We start from the raw sequence: 20,862 nt of genomic DNA on the forward strand, positions 1-20,862 counted from the left end.
AATTAGCAGATGTTCCCTGGTCCCTTTTCCTGGATTGGGGTGAGGAAAGGGGACCAGGGGACACCTGTCTGCCCAGGAGGAGTATCCCTACACCCTAGAAAGAAGCTGAGGTTGAGCAGCCTCTGGAGGCGACACTCCAGAATGAGCGGGAGGGAGCTGCCATTTAGCAGGTGTTTAGGGGTCTCTCTGCTGGTTGAAGGGGTGGGGAGGCACCTCTCAACTCTGTGGGAGGGCAGAAGTTAAGCAAACCTCCATGGGGCTATTAGAACTCCAGGGAAGGTGCCTGTGTGCCAGCCTCTCCTAGACTCTTCCAATTCCTTTACCTGTTCTGGAAGGCAAGAAGAAAGACGGAGGCTTGAGTCTGGCTTCTTGGTCTCCATCCCCTGGCTTGCTTGCCAAGAGTAACAGCCAGAGCCGCTCCCAGATGCATGGGTACCCTGGCCGGCGCCCTTCCCCAGCCCAGCCTCTGGCCACCCAGCGCTGTGGCCTTGGCCCTGAGTGCAGGCCCTCCCCTGTTCCCATCCCCCTCGCCTGTCGCTTCCTCCTGGGGTAGAACCGCCTCCCCCCCCATGGGGCCTCCTGGCAGCCCGCCCGCAGCTCCCTGAGCATGCTCCACCTATTTATAGACAGGGCCCTCCCCCAACTGCTATTTCAGTCTCCTGCCAGCTGCCGGCGGCGGCTCATTCGGGAAGGAGGAGCAGGGAGCCGGGCCCAGAGCTGTCACCCAGGGTTGGGAGGGAACACAGAGCCCGCCTGCCCGCTGAGCTCCCCTTCCTGTCCCAAGTGCTCAGCCATACCCCAGCTCCCAGGAACCAGGGAGAGGCTGGTGGTCGGATGGCCCTCTAGAGCAGAGCTGGGCCTGCAGCTCTAGGGCCTCCCTGCCCCTCCTGCCGCCAGGAGTGCCCAGGCCGGATGAGGCACTTCCCTACAGTGTGGGTCCCATCGGCAGTGGCCTGAGGGAACCTGTGCTGTGCGGGCTGCCCGACCACCTTCCCTTCGGCCTGCTCCCCGCCTCTGGCGGCCCCCTCCCTGGCATGCTGCTGGTGCCCAAGGCTCAGGGGCTCGTGGAGATGCTGCAGACCATCTATGAGACAGAATCCTGTTTCTCAGCAGATGGGATGTCAGGCCGGGAACCATCCTTGGAAATCCTGCCGCGGACTTCTCTGCACAGCATCCCTGTGACAGGTAAGTGCCTTGATGTCCCTGCCTGCCCTCTGTCATCTGGCATCCTTGTCCCTGGGCTGAGCATCTGGCCCTGAGCCTTGCACAGATAGGGTCCTGCATAGATCTGTCTTGAGAGTTTTGTTGAGAATACACAGGGCTGGGGGATCCCTGCTCAGAGAGGCCCCTGCCCTCCCTGCCCAGAGCCTGCTGCTCCCCGGTGCCCCTCAGCTGTACTCTGCTGCATCTCTTCCAGTCCCTTCAGTCTCTGGCAGGGTCGGCATCCACTGCTGGGGGCTGGGGGTTACTGGAGGATCCTGGCCTAGTTGGCACTGTGGTCAGAGGGGAGGAAGTGGGTCAGTGACCCGCCTCCATGCTGCCCGCTCCCCAAGTTTGGGCAAGGGAAGAAGGTGTAGCTCGGTGTCCACAAGAATAAAGGTTACTCCAGCTCCTCTGGCTTGGTTCTTGGGGCTACAGGATTGAGTACAGTGACTTCCACAAATCCCCAGCCAGGAGTCTCTTGAGAATCAGACACTTGGGGAGGCTTGGTGCAGTGATGATGGAGTTAGGCAGAGGCTGGCAGCTTGGATATTGAGGGGCTTGGCTGCCTTAGCCCCTAGCTGTCTCCCGATGGCGCTCCTCTCCCCAGGTCTGGGTTGATTCCCATCTCATGAGGATGAAGAGGTGTTACTGTGGCTCAGATGGGCTTCGGGACCCCCAATCCTGCCACCTTCTCAGCAGGAACTTTTTTGGCTCTTGGCTAGGGGTGGGGTCCCCCAGAGCTGGGCCGCTCCTTCCCTCACTCCCAGGAACCTGTTGGCAGCATCAAGCCTTCCTGGCACAGCCTCCCCACCAGGCCGGCACCACAAGATGCTTCCTCCAGGGAGGGGCCTGCTGGACCCATGCCTGCTCAGCCCCTCCTGGCAGTGGCTTGGCACTCAAGTGTGGGTGTCTGTGTGTGTGCGTGTGAATGGGGAGTCCTTGCCTCTGGATATGTGGGTGTGCATCCCAAGCTTCAAATTGGAAAGTGGGAACTGTGTGCCTCTGCAGGTGCCTGTGATTTGGCTCTGAGCTGCCCAGGGATAAGGTTGCAGTGGGACTTGGATGTGTCAGAGCATGAATGTTTTGGGAAGATTCAAAAAATCTTTGGAACATGGCCTATCATCTGCCCAGGCAGGGATGCCCATGCAGTTTTCTCATGTAGGAGCATGACCCTGAAGACTAGCCCTGCAGGGTATCCATGCAGGCCCCGGGGATAGGGGCATTACCCTGGGGCCAGCCCTGTAGGCTGGGGTGGGGATGGGGGCATAACCTTGGGGACCGGCTCTACAAGATACCCACGTAGTCCCCTGAGGTAGGGGCGTATGCCTGGGGGCCACCTACACAGGTCCCTGGGATGAGGAATAAACCCAGAGGGCTGGTTCTTATCCTGGTCTGGAGTCCACAGGTCCAGCTAAAGACCCTGCCTGCTGGCCCCTAGCCCACAGCCTCTGGGACTCAAGATGGTCTCTTGGAAGGCAGAATAATCCCAGAGCATCTGCTTGGGACAGCTCCACGCTATCTGGCTTATCAGGTCCACCCATCCTGCCCTGTCGCCTCTGTTCCTTGCTACCAGCAGCAGCCAGCAGTTGGCCGGAAGTTTCCTCCTCAGCTTGTTCATTCACCTGCTTTCAGATTGTACCCCAGAAACCTTGCAGGCTGGGACCCTGCTCTCTCATCTCCTCCCTAAGCCTGGCTGCCCCTGCATGGACTCCCAGGCAGCCCCTCTGTCCAGATCCCTGTCTCCCCACTCCACCCCCAACGCTGGCTGGCCTTCAGAGTGGTGGCTTGGTCCATGCTGGCAGGAGGGAGGCGTGAGTCACCTCAGCGGCTCGGGGAGAGGGCTAAGAATGTTCCCCCTGCGCAGCTCTGATGCTGTGTCTGTGACGCGGCTAGGGACAGATATAGGCCTGGAGCTCGGCAGCCTTGTTTTTTTTTTTTTTTTTTGGACTCTGGAATGTAAATAGATGTTTCAAATAGAAACACTTTAACCTTTGGGTTAAAAAAAATCCACCCCGGATAAACACGGCCATGAGGGCCCAGGCAGCCTGGTGTTTCCCTCCCCACCCCCCTCCCCATCTCTTGATCGGTCTCCAGACAGGATGCAAGATCCTATGGCTGAAAAAGCAGGTGTCCAGGGAAGCTTCTTTGGACAGTGTGAGTTGCGCAGGTCTCCCAAGCCCAAGGGGTTGGGGCAAGGGTCTTTCGAGGGTGGTGCCTGCCTGCCACCTCCAGCAGCATCTTTAGAACCCTATTTTAGGGATAGCCTTTGCTCTCTGGGCTGTCTTGGTTGTTGCCATTGCCCAGCACCTAGCACAGTGCCTGGCACATGGATGAATGAATGTCGCATGGGGAGGGCTGGAGTCCAGAATTGCTGGCAGGATTCCTGGGCTCTATTCTGGGGTCTGGACCTCTGGGTGAATAGAGACAGCTTTAGTGAGTCACCCCAGCGGGTAAGACAGAGCCTTAGCCTACCGAAGGACAGGGGCAGTCTGCTGTTCTTGCTTAAAGAGTGGGGCGGATCTCAGCATCTGCTCTTAGCGATCAGAGGTCTTCCTTGATGGATGGGGTCTCTGACTGGCCACCCTACCACAGCCCCCCAGTGCACAGTGGGCACCACCATCATCCCAGCTTGTTTCTGGCTTGGGGAGCCTGGGAGTTTGAACTCTAGTATGGGATTCTCAAGGACACAGAGGTGGGGAATTCTCTGCCTCCCTTATGTGGGCCCTGGATTCCCCTTTGTCTTGTACTGGGTGGAGCTGATGCCCAGACAATACGCAGGACTTTATGAGATGGCATGGAGGAGGAGTCTGCTTTTCCCATGGAGGGAGGGTGTGAATCCTGCTTGTGCCAGGAAGGAATGCTATGGACACTGGGAAGTGCCATGGGGTCCAGGTTTGGTCTTAGGGCTTTCCCTGGATATTCGTGTTCGTGCTCTTCAGTCTTTCTGGGTTTGGCTGTGTGTATAGGTATGTAGTGCCGGGAGGGTAAGAAGTGCAAGACTCAGGAGTGAGAGTGGAACTATTATAATGCACTGAGTGACAAGGCTATCAGGTACTTTCCCTGCCTTTTTTTTTTTTTTGATACGGAGTCTCCCTCTTTTGCCCAGGCTGGAGTACAGTGGCATGATCTCGGGTCACCACAGCCTCCACCTCCTGGGTTCAAGCGATTCTCCTGCCTCAGCCTCCCGACTAGCTGGGACTACAGGCACACGCCACCGTGCCTGGCTAATTTTTGTATTTTTGGTAGAGATGGGTTTTCACTGTGTTGGCCAGGCTGGTCTCGAACTCCTGTCCTCGTGATCCGCCTGCCTCAGCCTCCCCACAGTGTTGGGATTGCAGGCGTGAGCCACCACGCCCGGCCCTTGCCATATCTGTTTTAGGAAAGTGTTGATAGCTGTGGTGTACAATTGAGAAGGCTCAGAGAGGTTAAGGAACTTACTGGACATGGTAGCTCATACCTGTAATCCCAGCACTTTGGAAGCCTGAGGGAGGAAGATCACTTCAGGCCAGGAGTTTGAGACCAGCCTGCGCAGCATAGCCAGACCCTATCTCTACAAAAAAATGTAAAAAAAAAAAAAATTTACCAGGCACAGTAGCATGCACCTGTAGTTCTAGCTACTCAGGAGGCTGAGGCAGGAGGATTGCCTGAGCCCAGGACTTTGAGGCTGCAATGAGCCATGATAACTGCATTCCAGCCTGGGCGCTATAACAAGACCCTATCTCTTAAAAAAAGGGAACCTGCCCAAGGTCACAGAGTAAGTGAGAGCTGGAATTTGAACTCAGGTGTCTGGGTAGGACCACTGCTAATCCACATAAAAGCTACTTTTGGCCGGGCTCGGTGGCTCACACCTGGAATCCCAGCACTTTGGGAGGCCCAGGTGGGCGGATCACATGAGGTTGGGAGTTTGAGACCAGCCTGACCAACATGGAGAAACCCCGTCTCTACTAAAAATACAAAAAATTAGCTGACGTGGTGGCGCATGCCTGTAATCCTAGCTACTTGGGAGGCTGAGGCAGGAGAATCGCTTGAACCTGGGAGGCAGAGGTTGCGGTGAGCCGAGATTGCGCCATTGCACTCCAGCCTGGGCAACAAGAGCAAGACTTTGCCTCAAAAAAAAAAAAAGCTTCTTTTGTGCAGATTTTTAAAAGGTGGCCCTCTTCTGGGTAGATACGTCCTCATGCCAGTGTGCATGGCCTGGCGATTGGAGCTTGGGCTAGATGTCAGCCCCAACTCACCCCTTTAGACGAGAGCCCATGTGCAATATGCCACCTACACAGCCTTAAGTGCTGGGCCTGTCAGTGCGCGTCCACAGTTTGTGCTCCTAGAGCACAGGAACCATTCTGGCCTGGGGGGCCTCCTGGGGTTGTGAGAGGAGGCTTTGTTTTCTGTAAATACTGAGGATCACTTGGTCTGTGATCTTCCTCACTGTGGGGATTTTAGCCCAAGGAGAGAAGGGGCTCAGGAATAAAGTTGAACACCAGCCCCCATACAACCTCCTGTGTCCCCCTCCCCCTGCCTCATCCCCTCTTCTTGTTTTTGAGACCCTCAGCTGTCCCTTCCCTGCCACACAGCTGCCAGACAGGAAATCAGATTAACTGTGTCCATGCACACAGCTGTAACAGCTGTCAGGTTGGCAAGAGGCAGCCTGGGGACCCTGTGAGGCAGTGGTTCTCAAACTTTTCGTCGCATCAAAATTAACCAAGGGAGCGTATTAAAATGCAGATTCTCAGGCCTTGACACCCTGCCCCCCAACAAAGGTTTGGATTCTGTAGGGCAGCCCAGGAACCAGTGATTTAAACTCATGTCTCAGGTGATTCTGATGTGAGTAGACTGAGCCCATCCTTGGAGTAAGAGCTGTGTGGACATGGGTCACAGGGCCCAGCAGTCAGCCAGTGGATGTCATCAGCATCCCTGGAAGGCCTTAGTGGGTCTTGGGACTCCTGGGAGAAGGGCCTATACAGGAGGAGGGAGGCTGTCGCCCTAGAAAGAGGTGAATCCAACTCCCAGCCGCCTGTCAGTCAGGAGAGAGGATGTTTCCAGCTGCCAGGGAGCAGGTGTCTAAACCCCAGTGGAATGGGGGATTATGGCAAGCAGCCAGGTGGGCAGGGTGCCCTGCTGGACACCCAGGGCTGTGCTGTGCTTAGGGAGTGGAGGCAGATCTGCTCTGGAGCCCCTGCCATTCCACCCCAGGTGTGGAGCAAACAGTCCTAGCAATAGCTGCAGACTTTGAATGGTTAGTGTGCCTTTTACTTGCCTGTAGCTTTGTATCCAGGTATATGCCAGAAATGGCTGGACTGGGAAATGTGAGTCTACTTCTCCTCCAGAGAGCATCCCAGGATCGACTACTAACTCTATTTGCACCAGTGAGAGATGTTTTGTGCCTTCCATCAGGGCTCTGCATCCCAAGCTTAAGGTCCTTCAGAGTCACAGTCTGCCTCAAGGTTTCTGGGGGTTCCCTGCACTTGATCCCATTCTCCCCTGCACCCCTGGGCTCAGATGTTCTGGGGACCAACCAGGTGCCCTTGTCTAGACCTCTGGATCCTTAATACAGAGTTTGGCCCCTTATTGCATCTCTCATTCAGTTTGAGACCGGGCCTTAGTGTTTCCCCTTCTGTTTTTTAGTGGGGAGCAGACAGAGAGCCAGAAGAGCTGGGATTAAGCCCTGGGTCCTCCATCTCCTTTCCAGGTGACCTTGGACAAGTCTCTTCCTTCTCTGGCCTCACTTTCCTCCTCTGAAAACAGGGGGAATTGAGTTGCTGGTCTTCAGGCCTTTCCTTCCCTGACACTCTAAGGGTCTCTGAGGTCAGTTTCACATTGCGTCTGCTTTGTGGGAAGAGGGGCTTAGGGCCTCCCATGTCCTCAACCCAGAAGGATGTGGAATAGAACTGGGGAGAGAGGTGTCACCTGCAGTGGGGCTCAGTGAGGTTGGAGCCCAGGGAAGAATTTTGGACTGCTTGCAGCTGGGGGCCCCGAGAGCAAGGCCCAAAACTTGTGCTTATCTGTGCTAAGTAATGTTTTTGAGGGACAAAAGGGATCCCACAACTGTGGCCTGAGCCAAGAGCACAGAGTGGCCCTTCCTGGAGGTAGCGAGGCAGGTGAGATGGCCTGGAAGTGTGGGAGTGGGAAGGAAGCTGCTCTCAGAGATTCCTCCTCTGGCATTGACACCCAGCCGCTGGCTGCATGGGTTTGTGTTGTGTGGGACCCACAAGAAGGGCTTTGTTTGTGACAGGACTGCAGAGTGACATTCAGACAGTCTGAAATGAGTGCTAAGACTTCCCTCTGGTGGGAGTCTGAGGCTGGCACCCTTAGAATCCAGGTGGTCTGTGAAGTTGGCCCCACTTAAAAGATTTGGGAATTCTTAAGTATTTCATTTTATGCACTTTATTTTTTATTTATTTTTTTAATTTTTTTTTGAGACAGAGTCTCGCTCTGTTGCCCAGGCTGGAGTGTAGTAGTGCAATCTCAGCTCACTGCAACCTCCGCCTCTGGGTTCAAGTGATTCTCCTGCCTCAGTCTCCCGAGTATGTGAGACCATGCCTGGGTAATTTTTATATGTTTAGTAGAGATGGGGTTTCACCACGTTGGCCAGGCTGGTCTTGAAATCCTGACCTCAAGTGATCTGCCCACCTCGGGGTCCCAAAGTGCTGGGATTACAGGTGTGAGCCACTGCACCCAGCCGATTTTATACACTTCAGAAACATCCTGAGAAGGCCAGGCATGGTGGCTCACGCGTATAATTCCAGCACTTTGGGAGGCCGAGGCAGGCGGATCACCTGAGGTCAGGGCTTCGAAACCAGCCTGGCCAACGTGGTGAAACCCCATCTCTACTAAAAATACAAAATTAGCCGGGCATGGTGGCGTATGCCTGTAATCCCAGCTACTTGGGAGGCTGAGGCAGGAGAATCGCTTGAACTTGGGAGGCAGGGATTGCAGTGAGCTGAGATCATGCCATTGTACTCCAGCCTGGGCAAAAAGAGCGAAACTACGTCTCAAAAAAAAAAAAGAAAAGAAAAAACCATTCTGAGAAGTGGTCCACAGGCTTCACTAGATTGCCAAAAGAGTTCAGGACACAAAAAATATGAGGAGCCATTAATAATAGCCCTGCCTGGCACCTCTTGATCTTCCCAGGCCCTGTGCCAAGCTCCTCCGCGTACATTCTCCCGAGCCTAACTACCCTGGGTGTTGGGTGCTGTTCTGCCTTCCAGTTTACAGATGCCTGCATGGAGTGCAGGGTGGTGCCCTGTGTCTTGCCCTAGGAAGGGGAGTGCCTGAATTGAACCCCAGCGTCCTCTCACTCCAGAGCCCTTGCTCTCAACCACTACGTGATGTGTGTTCACTTGTGTTACTTAAGGAATTGTGAAAATTGCTAGGTGAGAGTCAGACCCAGCTTGCCTATGTGGAAATAGTATCTGAATTGTGGTAGAACCTGTTGAGCCTAAATTGGCCTCACTAGTCACACAAGAGCACAGAAATAGATCATGGGAAACTGTCCTTGGTGGGGAGGGGTCATCGGTGTCACAGCGTCATGGGCTCAGGGTGTGAAATGTTGTTCTCCGCCTCCTTCCAAACTCCCTCAGGCCAGGACAGGAACAAGAGCTTTTCCCCAATCTCCAAGAGACAGAACAAGGTAATTAGAAGCTGCTGACTCCCCCGCCTGGTGAGGGAGGTCCTGAGGGCCTGGGTGCTGGTGGGAGATTCTGCCCTCTAGGGTAGGCCAGTTACCTAGGGCTGTCTCTTAAATAAAGGGAACCTGGGCCGGGGGCGGTAGCTCAAGCCTGTAATCCCAGCACTTTGGGAGGCTGAGGTGGGTGGATCAGCTGAGGTCGGGAGATAGAGACCATCCTGGCTAACACGGTGAAACCCTGTCTCTACTAAGAATACAAATGATTAGCCAGGTGTGGTGGCATGTGCCTGTAGTCCCAGCTACTTGGGAGGCTGAGGCAGGAGAATCGCTTGAACCCAGGAGGTGGAGGTTGCAGTGACCCGAGATCACCCCACCCCACCGCACTCCAGCTGGACAACAGAGAGACTGTCTCCAAAAAAAAAAAAAAAAAGAGAGAACCTGGCCGAGCATATGGCTCATGCCTGTAATCCCAACACTTTGGGAGGCCGAGGCAGGCGGATCACGAGGTCAAGAGATGGAGACCATCCTGGCCAACATGGTGAAACTCCGTCTCTACTAAAAATACAAAAATTAGCTGGGTGTGGTGGCACATGCCTGTAGTCCCAGCTACTCAGGAGGCTGAGGCAGGAGAATCACTTGAACCCGGGAGGTGGAGGTTGCAGTGAGCCAAGATTGCACCACTGCACTACGCCAGCCTAGCAACAGAGCGAGACTCTGTCAGAAAAAAAGAAAAAGGGAACCTGCCCAAGGTCACAGAGTAAGTGAGAGCTGGAATTTGAACTTAGGTCTCTGGGTAGGAACGTTGCTAATCCACATAAAAGCTTCTTTTGTGCAGATTTTAAAAAGGTGGCCCTTCTTCTGGGTAGATACGTCCTCATGCCAGTGTGCATGGCCTGGCGATTGGAGCTTGGGCTAGATGTCAGCCCCAACTCACCCCTTCAGACGAGAGCCCATGTGCAATATGCCACCTACACAGCCTTAAGTGCTGGGCCTGTCAGTGCGCGTCCACAGTTTGTGCTCCTAGAGCACAGGAACCATTCTAGCCTCGGGGGCCTCCTGGGGTTGTGAGAGGAGGCTTTGTTTTCTGTAAATACTGAGGACCACTTGGTCTGTGATCTTCCTCCCTGAGGGGATTTTAGCCCAAGGAGAGAAGGGGGCTCAGGAACAAAGTTGAACACCAGCCCCTGTACATCCTTCCCTGCCCCCCTCCCCCTACCTCATCTCCTCTTTATTGTTTTTGAGACCCTCACCTGTCCCAGGGCTGGCTTACACTGAGCACATAGGACACCCCACATGGGAGCCAGACTGCACACGTGTGTGTTCAGAGGGAACCTGCCTGTGCCAGGAGTCAGGACACCTGGGTTCAGATCCCTGTTTTTGCTGCTGCTTAGCTGGTAGGATCATCTGCAGAGCAGTCTCTAAGAGGCTTGGTTTCCTCACCTGTGTCTTGAGGGTATTGAAACAGATGACCTCCGAGGTCCCTTTCACTCTCTCCTCTTGTGAAGGCAGCTCCTCAGATCCAGGGAGTATCTGCACGAACCTCATTTATGTTATGTATAGACAGACATTCCAAACAGCGTAATAATGCCCCATGCCTTGTACTCTACGCCCCTTGGGTCCCCTCCCCTCCTCCTAGCTTTCTGGGGCTGGTGGCTCCTGGAGCAAGGTCTTTTTTTTTTTTTTTTTTTTTTTTTTGAGACGGAGTCTTGCTCTGTCGCCAAGGCTGGAGTGCAGTGGTGTGATCTTGGCTCACTGCAAGCTCCACCTCCCGGGTTCATGCCATTCTCCTGCCTCAGCCCCTCAGCCTCCCAAGTAGCTGAGAATACAGGCCTGCCACCACACCCAGCTAATTTTTTGTGTTTTTAGTAGAGACGGTGTTTCACCGTGTTAGCCAGGGTGGTCTTGATCTCCTGACCTCATGATCTGCCTGTCTCAGCCTCCCAAAATGCTGGGATTACAGGCATGAGCCACTGTGCCCGGCTGGAGCAGGGTCTTTTTAAAAATTAATTTTATTTTAGGCCGGGCGCAGTGGCTCACGCCTGTAATCCCAGCACTTTGGGAGGCTGAGGCGGGCGGATCATGAGGTCAAGAGATTGAGATCATCCTGACCAACATGGTGAAACCCCGTCTCTACCTAAAAATACAAAAAATTAGGTGGGTGTGGTGGCACACGCCTGTAGTCCCAGCTACTCAGGAGGCTGAGGCAGGAGAATCGCTTGAACCCAGAAGGCGGAGGTTGCAGTGAGCCGAGATCACGCCACTGCACTCCAGCCTGGCAACAGAGCGAGACTCCGTCTCAAAAAAAAAGAAAAAAAAATTATGTATGTATGTATGTATTTATTTATTTATTTTGAGACGGAGTCTCTCCCTGTTGTTGCCCAGGCTGGAGTGCAATGGTGCGATCTCAGCTCATTGCAACCTCCACCTCCTGGGTTCAAGAGATTCTTCTGCCTCAGCTGCCCGAGTAGCTGGGATTACAGGTGTGGGCCACCATGCCCAGCTAATTTTTTTTGGTTGTTTTTTTTTTTGTATCTTTAGTAGAGACAGGGTTTCACCATGTTGGCCAGGCTGGTCTCAAACTCCTGACCTCGTGATCTGCCCGCCTTGGCCTCTCAAAGTGCTGGGATTACAGGCATGAACCACTGTGCCTGGCCTTATTTTTATATTTATTTTATGGAGCAGGGTGTTTTAGAGCTAGATGCTAAGCGTCTTGGGTCTGCCAGGCAGGTCCACACTGTGCCAGCTCCCTCCCCCCAGGGCTTCTCTAGGGGGAACTATAGTTCCCATTTCCTTGCTGGCCAGGGTTCTTGTCACAGGGATTTTTGAGTTGGAGATGTTGTCTCTGAGAGGGGGCTTGGACCTGGGGTGCAGCTCATGGTGTGTTCAGAGCAGGCAGAAGGCTTGGCCTTGCTCTTGGGAAGCTAGATCTGTTTTTTATTGTGAATTCTTGTTTCCAAGGCACTGCTAAAACCTGTGCCTCATGGCCCAGAGCCACTTGTCTATTTGGAGGCAGTGTCTCTTTGCCTGGACACCGTTTTTTTAGACTAAGGCTGTGGTGGCAGTAGTCTCAGGGGTTGCCCCACGAGCACCTACATCATCTCCCCCAGAGGACCAGGCTCTCCCTCATGCTGCCTGAAGAATCTACCACAGAAGTCCCCACTGGGCTGATGGGGTTCCTGAAGAGGAGGCAGACCCAGCGGGATGGGAAAGAAGTGTCACTCAGGTGGTGCACTGCCCATGGCCACTTGTGCTCGTGAGCTGGGCAGGGCAGCTCCTGAGCCACAGCTTGCTATTTTTCCAGCCCCTCGCATGGCTAGAAACACACAGCCCCAAGGCCAGGCACGGTGGCTCACGCTGGTAATCCTGGCACTTTGGGAGGCTGAGGTGGGCAGATCACGAGGTCAGGAGATTGAGACCACCCTGGCTAACACGGTGAAACCCCGTCTCTACTAAAAATACAAAAAATTAGCTGGGCGTGGTGGCGGGTGCCTGTAGTCCCAGCTACTCAGGAGGCTGAGGCAGGAGAATGGCGTGAACCTGGAAGGCGGAGCTTGCAGTGAGACGAGATCGCGCCACTGCATTCCAGCCTGGGCAACAGAGCGAGACTCCGTCTCAAAAATAAAAAAAGGAAAAAAAGAAACACACACAGCCCCACCCACTCAGCAACCCAGGCTGGGACTTCCCATGGAGGCAGGGTGGTCAGCCCTGCAGAAAACCAGAGGTCAGGATGGTGCTGCTGCTTGTTACTGAGGCCACCACTCCCAGGAGAAGGATGGTTCTCAGTGCTGGGAAAGAGGAAAGTATAGAGCTGGGTGCGGGGGGCCCAAGGCTTTCCCCCAGAGCCTTGCCTCTGACCTCTGCAGGAGGCGGCTCTACTGGCCTCTCGATTCCCATCAGAGTGAAGTCCTGGCAGGTGAGGGAAGGACCCAGGTCCTTGTCCTCCCCTGTGACCCTTTCCCTGGCTTTCTTTTCTTTTCATTTTTTTCTTTTTGAGACAGAGTTTCACTCTTGTTGCCCAGGCTGGAGTGCAATGTCGCGATCTTGGCTCACTGCAACCTCTGCCTCCCGGGTTCAAGTGATTTTCCTGCCTCAGCCTCCCGAGTAGCTGGGATTACAGGCATGCATCACCACACCCGGCTAATTTTGTAATTTTAGTAAAGATGGGGTTTTTCCATGTTGGCCAGGCTGGTCTTGAACTCCTGACCTCAAGTGATCCACCCGCCTCGGACTCCCAAAGTGCTGGGATTACAGCCATCACGCTTGGCTCTCCCTGGCCTTTCAGTGGGGCTCTTTGCTAGCCAGAGCTCTTGGCCTGTCCTCTTAGGGAACAGTGTCCCTTCGTCTACCCTCTTTTTTTTTTTTTTTTAGATAGAGTCTCGCTCTATCACCCAGGCTAGAGTGCAGTGGCATGATCTGGGCTCATTGCAACCTCTGCCTCCTGGGTTCAAACAACTCTCCCTGCCTCAGCCTCCTGAGTAGCTGGGATTACAAGTGCCCGCTACCGCACCCAACTAATCTTTGTATTTTTTAGTAGAGATGGGGTTTTGCCACGTTGGCCAGGCTGGTCTTGAACTCCTGACTTCAGGTGATCCGCCCGCCTCAGCCTCCCAAACTGCTGGGATTACAGGCATGAGCCACTGCGCCTGGCCCAGGTTCCCTTTTTTTAAGAGACTGCCCTGGGTAACTGGCCACCACGCCCCGGGCCTGTCTATCCTCTTCTTTTCCCAGAGGTTCCCCAGCCTTCCTAGTCCACCAGGAGGCGGCCAAGAGCCTCTTCCTATCATGACACAACCACTTCCCCTTCCAGGTGCTTGGTGCTGATGGCAGCTGCTGCCACCTGCTCTGCTCATGCCAGGCTGGCAGAGGGCACAGATCCTTGAGAGAGTGCAGGGCCCACCAGGCTCCAGGGTCTGTGCCTGGGCAGACTCTATTCATGGGGCTCCATGCCCCTCCTTTCCCTGACTCAGGCAGAGTAGCCATGGCCCCTTCCACTTTGGGTGGAGCAGGTTGCTACCTGGCAAACCCCTGAGGTGCTGCATGTCACCCAGTCCCTGCAGGTCCTGCAAATTAATATTCTGGAGTCGCCTGTGCTTCCTGTTTGCATGGGAACGAGGCTGCATGGCAGAGCCCTCTGCCTGCCCTGCCACCTGCATACCAATAGGGCTGTGGTTCCCACTGCAGCTCCGGGCCTAACATCTCTGCTGCTGCAGTGGCAGTGACAGGCTGGTGGGAGATTCCCCTTGCCTGAGCCCATGTGCTCTCTGCAGGGCTCCTGCAAGGGAAGCCAGTACTGCTGGCGACAGTTCCAGCCCTAGGCAGGGTTATCTGCTGGGAGCCAGGAGTGCTTGGACCGCTGCCCTTCCCTGGGCAGGCAGGCTGGAATCCGGCTCCTACAACCCCGGCATTGCCGGGAGCAGCAGGTTGACGGCTGTCCATCGCTTGGCTGAGTGATCAGAGTGCCACGGGCCAAGCCAGGCTTGACTAAGAACAGATAACCCTCCGGCCAGCTCAGGGCCTTGCTGAGTACTTCACGGGCTGGGGAGACCTGAGCTGGCTGCCATTTCCTTGCCACCATCATGGGCTGTGGCTAGTTACCTCCAGGAAGGCCTTCTGCAGTTTCTAAGGACCCTTTCTCCTGGTGCTGGGGCAGGACATGGGTTGGGAATGAAGATGAGTATGTGTAACCCCACCCTCTGGCCACATCTGGCCACTTCTGCACATGTGGCTCTGGCCTTGTGGCCACAGAGTCGTCAGTACGGCTGGCGGGAAAACCACAGAGGAATGTTCCCAACCATGCTTGGGGGAGAAGAGGCTGGTGGGGACTGCTACATCATGCTCAGCCTTTACCTTCTCCCACCCCACCCTGCCTGCAAGGGGTTCCAGAGGCCATACTCCAGGCATGCGGGTGGCATGGCCTTGGCCTCGGCCTCCAGCAGGCCTTGCTCCTGCCTTGGTGACACCCATTCAGTGCTAGGTTCTCTGGAGAGATCCAGACCCATCTAAACAGGTGTGGGGGCCTCTCTTAGCCCACCCTTTGCCACCTCCTACCTCCCACCTCCCTCTCTTTAAAAATTGTTCGGCTGGGTGTGGTCACTCATGCCTGTAATCCCAGCACTTTGGGAGGCCGAGGCGGGTGGATCACCTGAGGTCAGGAGTTCGAGACCAGCCTGACCTACATGGTGAAACCCCGTTTCTACTAAAAATACAAAAATTAGCTAGGCCTGGTGGTGGGCGCCTGTAATCCCAGCTGCTTGGGAGGCTGAGGCAGGAGAATTGCTTGAACCCAGGAGGTGGAGGTTGCAGTGAGACTCCATCTAAAAAAAAGGCCAGGGGCAGTGGCTCACGCCTGTAATCCCAGCCCTTTGGGAGGCCGAGGCAAGTGGATCACCTGAGGTCAAGAGTTTGAGACCAGCATGGCCAACATGGTGAAACCTCGTGTCTACTAAAAATACAAAAAAATTAGCTGAGCGTGGTGGCGGGTGCCTGTAATCCCAGCTACTTGCGGGACTGAGGCAGGAAAACTGCTTGAACCCAGGAGGCAGAGGTTGCAGTGAGCCGAGATTGTGCCACTGCACTCCAGCCTGGATGACAAGAGCGAAACTCCGTCTCAAAAAAAAAAAACAAAACTTGTTTTTTGTTTTTTTTTTTTTTCCCTCTCTCGCCTCTTAATGCTGGGGGGTGGTCTGGAGAGAGGCCAGCTCATGAGGGCAGAAGATACTGGTAGCCAGAAGGATTTCGGGGTCCTTTTTTCTCAGGCCTGGGCTGGAGTGGGCCACTTTGCCACAGGAGTCTTCCCAGCCCCTCGTGACCTCCCTGGGCTGTAGCGAGGAGAGTGAGGGCTTTCTTTGGAGAAAGAAGTAGAAGAGAAACAGGAATGGGTTGGCCCTGCCTCTCTCACTTCCGCCTTCCCAGGCAGTGGTATCCTGCCTTCCCCTTCCTGGCTGGAGGCTTTGTGGGGCTTGGGCTGGGCTTGGGGCTCCCTGCTGGTGTGGTGTTTGCCCAGTTGTCCTGGCAACCACAGGGCAGTGGTGAGGAGTGACATGCAGTGACCTGAGAACCTTGTGTAGGTACAAAGAAGTGGAGACCTAGCCTTCCCATAAGCCCATTGGAACTTCGTGCACTCCCTGAGCCACTCGGCCCATTGTCCATGTGGGGACTGGACCCAAGGTCTTGGAACCCAGCAGGCCCTCCACTGCCTTCCCCTCCCCAGCAGCCTTCCTCTCCCCAGCCGGTTCTCCCTAAGACCAGAGTTCTGAGATCTCTGCCGAAGCTCCTGCCCTCCCCCTGCTGTTATCCTTCTTCCTGTCTGATTCCCTTTCCTTTCCTGTCTCCTCCTCCCACCTCCTCCCTGCTGCCTGCCCGCCCATCCTCTTATTCCCCCTCCCCCCAGGCACAGCTGCTGTTTGGCTCACTCTATATATAGCGGCATTTTCAGGGTAATTACAATAAAACTGTTGAAAGGAGATAATCCAGCAAAGGAAGCGAGTCTGACTCCCAGCCCCCTCCTGTCCCTGGCTTGGTGCAGCCCTGCACCCCCTTTCCCTGAGGCCTCCTGTTCCCACCCCACCCCCATTCCCACAGCCTCTCCCTCCTGCCCAGTCTGCCCCAGATAGGGATGAGGCCCCAGAAGGGGACAGAGGGTAGAGATATCCAGAAGGTCTCCACCAGCCTCTCCTGGGGTTACCAAGGGCACTGTCAGTCCTAGAACCAACCTCTGTGCCTCAGTTTCTCTTCTAGTATGAGGCTTTGCATGGGGCACGGTGTTGAGAAATGGGAGCGGGCACAGTGGTTAAAAGCTTAGGATTTGGACTCATATTCTAGTTATTGGATCACCTAGCTGTGTCTGGTTGCTACTTCTCTAAACCTCAGTTTCCTCATCAGTAAAATGGGGTAATAATAGCATCTAAGTCATAGGTAACCGTGACATTTAAATGAGTCATTGTAAAATGCCCAGAGATGTTGACTATCAATGATAATATTATGTGTTGAAGGCTGGGCAGTGGCTCACGCCTATAATCCCAGCACTTTGGGAGGCTGAGGTGGGAGGATCGCTTGAGCCTAGGAGTTTAATTCAGCCTGGGCAACATAGTGAGACCCTGTCTCTACTAAAAATTTAAAAATTAGCCTGGTGCATTGGCATGCTCCTGTAGTCCCTGCTACTTGGGAAGCTGAGGTGGGAGGGTGCTTGAGGTCAAGGCTGTCATGAGCCATGATCATGCCATTGCATTCCAGCCTGGGCGACAGAGCAAGACCTTGTCTCTGATATATATATATAGGTAGAGAGATAAATACACACACACGTACACACATATATATACACACACACACAGATACATAAAATGCGTCAAGTAGTCACAATCTGTCAGGTACAGCTTCATGCTTATGCACATTTTCTTTATTTTTTTGAGATGGAGGCTCGCTCTGTCGCCCAGGCTGGAGTGCAGTGGTGCGATCTTGGCTCACTGCAACCTCCACCTCCAGAGTTCAAGCGATTCTCCTGCCTCAGCCTCCCGAGTAGCTGGGACTACAGGCATGTGCCACCACGCCCAGCTAATTTTTTTTGTTTTTAGTAGAGACAGGGTTTCACCATGTTAGTCAGGATGGTCTTGATCTCCTGACCTCGTGATCTGCCCGCCTCAGCCTCCCAAAGTGCTGGGATTACAGGCAAGAGTCACCGCGCCCGGCCTCCCCCCCCCCCCCTTTTTTTTTTTTTCCGGAGACAGTCTTGCTCTGTCACCCAGGCTAGAGTGCAGTTGCATGATCTTGGCTCACTGCAACCTCCGCCTCCCGGGATTCAAGAGATTCCCATGCCTCAGCCATCTGAGTGGCTGGGATTACAGGTGTGCACCATCACGCCCAAATAATTTTTGTATTTTTAGTAGTGAGGGGGTTTCATCATGTTGACCAGGCTGGTCTCAAACTCCTGGCCTCAGGTGATCTGCCTGCCTCAGCCTCCCAAACTAACCTGAGATTACAGGTGTGAGCCACCGTGCTCAGCCTATATTTTCCTATTGAAGTTCATGGCTTCAGCCTCATTTAATTAAGGTAAAATGTTGCATCCATGGAGCAGAGGGATTTGACTTCCTCTCTGTCTCTGTTCTCTTTGGGTCTCCTAGAATCCTGCGTGGTAGCCTTTGGGCCTCAGGCATGACTGGAGTCTGGGGCTGGGCCCACTAACTCCTTCCTGTCTCTTCTGCCCGCAGTGGAGGTGAAGCCGGTGCTGCCAAGAGCCATGCCCAGTTCCATGGGGGGTGGGGGTGGAGGCAGCCCCAGCCCTGTGGAGCTACGGGGGGCTCTGGTGGGCTCTGTGGACCCCACACTGCGGGAGCAGCAACTGCAGCAGGAGCTCCTGGCGCTCAAGCAGCAGCAGCAGCTGCAGAAGCAGCTCCTGTTCGCTGAGTTCCAGAAACAGCATGACCACCTGACAAGGCAGCATGAGGTCCAGTTGCAGAAGCACCTCAAGGTGAGCGAGGGGGGTGCGGGGGGCCGCCCAGACCTCCGACCCCCGCCCGGGCCTGGCTCACTTGTGCCTCCGTTCCCATGCCCCTGCAGCAGCAGCAGGAGATGCTGGCAGCCAAGCAGCAGCAGGAGATGCTGGCAGCCAAGCGGCAACAGGAGCTGGAGCAGCAGCGGCAGCGGGAGCAGCAGCGGCAGGAAGAGCTGGAGAAGCAGCGGCTGGAGCAGCAGCTGCTCATCCTGCGGAACAAGGAGAAGAGCAAAGAGAGTAAGGCAGGGCCTCCTGGGACCTCGTAGGGCCCCGCCCGTGATGCCTGCCCCTGCCATGGGGGGTCTGGCCCCAAGCAGCCAGGTCAGTTGTGCCCTGTCCTGCAGGTGCCATTGCCAGCACCGAGGTAAAGCTGAGGCTCCAGGAATTCCTCTTGTCGAAGTCAAAGGAGCCCACACCAGGCGGCCTCAACCATTCCCTCCCACAGCACCCCAAATGCTGGTAATGGCCCTGGGCAGGCATGGGTGGGCATAGGTGAGCCGCTCAGGGGCTGCCTGGCTATAGGATGGCAAGGGGCTTCTTCCCCGTGCCCATATACGGGCCCTGCAATCTCTCCTTAGAGACAGGACCCCCATCCCTGGTTTATTTCCTCATTCCTTCCCCAAGATCCATGTCCTCTTCCTATATACAAACGATTTTTCATAAATGTAGATTGCCAGGTGGCAGGTCCAGCAGACTGGGTGATAACCTAGATCTGCTTCCATCCCCACCCCCCCCACCCCAGGGGAGCCCACCATGCTTCTTTGGACCAGAGTTCCCCTCCCCAGAGCGGCCCCCCTGGGACGCCTCCCTCCTACAAACTGCCTTTGCCTGGGCCCTACGACAGTCGAGACGACTTCCCCCTCCGCAAAACAGGTGAGTGAGTCCCCCACCTGGCCTCCCAGAATATGGCTCCTGGGAGGCAGAGGTGGGCTTGTGGCAGTGTCAGCCCTGACCCCAGTGGGCTCAGCTGCAGATGTGTGCTGCTGTGCGCGTATCTGAACCTCGGTTACCTTCTCTCCAGCCTCCGAACCCAACCTGAAAGTGCGTTCAAGGCTAAAACAGAAGGTGGCCGAGCGGAGAAGCAGTCCCCTTCTGCGTCGCAAGGATGGGACTGTTATTAGCACCTTTAAGAAGAGAGCTGTTGAGATCACAGGTGCCGGGCCTGGGGGTAAGGGCTGCTCTCATGTACCTGTTCTGAGGGTCTGGGAATCGGGGGTCGGGGGTAGTTCAGAGCAGGCCCAGGTGACAGCCACTTCTCCTATAGCGTCGTCCGTGTGTAACAGCGCACCCGGCTCCGGCCCCAGCTCTCCCAACAGCTCCCACAGCACCATCGCTGAGAATGGCTTTACTGGCTCAGTCCCCAACATCCCCACTGAGGTACAGGCCTGGCTGGGGGCTGGTGGGGCGGGGACAGAGTTGCTCATTCCCGTGGAAGAAAGAGTGCAGCTCCTTCCAGTCTGTCTGCCTGAGTGCCCAGCAGAGACCTCTCTGCCCACATGAATAGGCTGGAAGATCCTTGCTTGGACTTAATTGCATGGAAGGGGAATTTGTCCCACAGGACTATGAAGAGCCCTGATGGCTCAGTCTCCCTCAGTGGGAGCTCAGGGTAGAGGGAACTGGGCACCATTCAGAGACCTTGGCCTTGGCCCCAGGTTGCCCTCCCTTGTTGCCTCCCCTTTGCGCACTCTCATGCCTGTCTCTTCTGACTGCTCCCCAGATGCTCCCTCAGCACCGAGCCCTCCCTCTGGACAGCTCCCCCAACCAGTTCAGCCTCTACACGTCTCCTTCTCTGCCCAACATCTCCCTAGGGCTGCAGGCCACGGTCACTGTCACCAACTCACACCTCACTGTAAGTACAGGCCATATACCCCATCTTCCCTCTGGTGTTGAGGTCACAGGTCCTGCATGCCCCCAGCTGGGGTTTTCCCCTTCTAAGGCCCTAAGGGAGATCTGTTGGCCCTACCCAGAGCTTGGGGGGTAGATAGTGGGTAGATGGGGATGCTAGTCCAAAGTTGGCAGGACTGAGGCTGTATAAGCCCCTCCCTTCACCCCCCAGGCCTCCCCGAAGCTGTCGACACAGCAGGAGGCCGAGAGGCAGGCCCTCCAGTCCCTGCGGCAGGGTGGCACACTGACCGGCAAGTTCATGAGCACATCCTCTATTCCTGGCTGCCTGCTGGGCGTGGCACTGGAGGGCGACGGGAGCCCCCACGGGCATGCCTCCCTGCTGCAGCATGTGCTGTTGCTGGAGCAGGCCCGGCAGCAGAGCACCCTCATTGCTGGTGAGTGGACAGGTAGCTGTGCAAGGGAGGGGGCTAAGGTCAGGACCAACTGTCAGGGATACTCTCCAACCCTGTCACAGTTCCCCTTAGCAGAATCAACAGCATCAGTGATTTCTTCCACATTCTGGAAACATGGGATACCTACAGGATGCCAGGCACTGTTCTTGACAAAATCTGCTGCCATCTTGGCGTTCACATCCCAGAGCAGTGTTGTTCAGTAGAAACATAACACAATCTACATACGTAATTTCTAGCATCCACATTAAAAA

The 20,862-nt window shown here is 55.2% G+C and overlaps 1 protein-coding gene across 11 annotated transcripts in view; it reads left to right on the plus strand.

Annotated features, from left to right (window-relative positions):
* Positions 1 to 20,862, plus strand: part of HDAC5 (histone deacetylase 5) — a 45,566-nt gene that overhangs the window by 11,920 nt on the left and 12,784 nt on the right. For 2 of the 11 annotated variants that reach the window (XM_055387987.2, XM_063706383.1), the window contains exons 2-10: positions 1,111 to 1,185; positions 18,031 to 18,290; positions 18,380 to 18,551; positions 18,659 to 18,773; positions 19,057 to 19,187; positions 19,336 to 19,482; positions 19,579 to 19,691; positions 20,032 to 20,163; positions 20,371 to 20,593. In XM_055387987.2, the coding sequence (XP_055243962.1) occupies positions 1,119 to 1,185; positions 18,031 to 18,290; positions 18,380 to 18,551; positions 18,659 to 18,773; positions 19,057 to 19,187; positions 19,336 to 19,482; positions 19,579 to 19,691; positions 20,032 to 20,163; positions 20,371 to 20,593 (1,360 nt within the window). In that variant the 5' untranslated portion in view covers positions 1,111 to 1,118. Of the gene's footprint in view, positions 1 to 678; positions 1,186 to 8,780; positions 8,831 to 18,030; positions 18,291 to 18,379; positions 18,552 to 18,658; positions 18,774 to 19,056; positions 19,188 to 19,335; positions 19,483 to 19,578; positions 19,692 to 20,031; positions 20,164 to 20,370; positions 20,594 to 20,862 lie in introns of those variants that run through there. The other 9 variants (XM_063706391.1, XM_063706386.1, XM_063706388.1 and 6 more) reach the window with 9 other exon arrangements.

Source organism: Gorilla gorilla, chromosome 4 (genome assembly GCF_029281585.2).
Source record: "Gorilla gorilla gorilla isolate KB3781 chromosome 4, NHGRI_mGorGor1-v2.1_pri, whole genome shotgun sequence".
Taxonomy (NCBI): domain Eukaryota; kingdom Metazoa; phylum Chordata; class Mammalia; order Primates; family Hominidae; genus Gorilla; species Gorilla gorilla.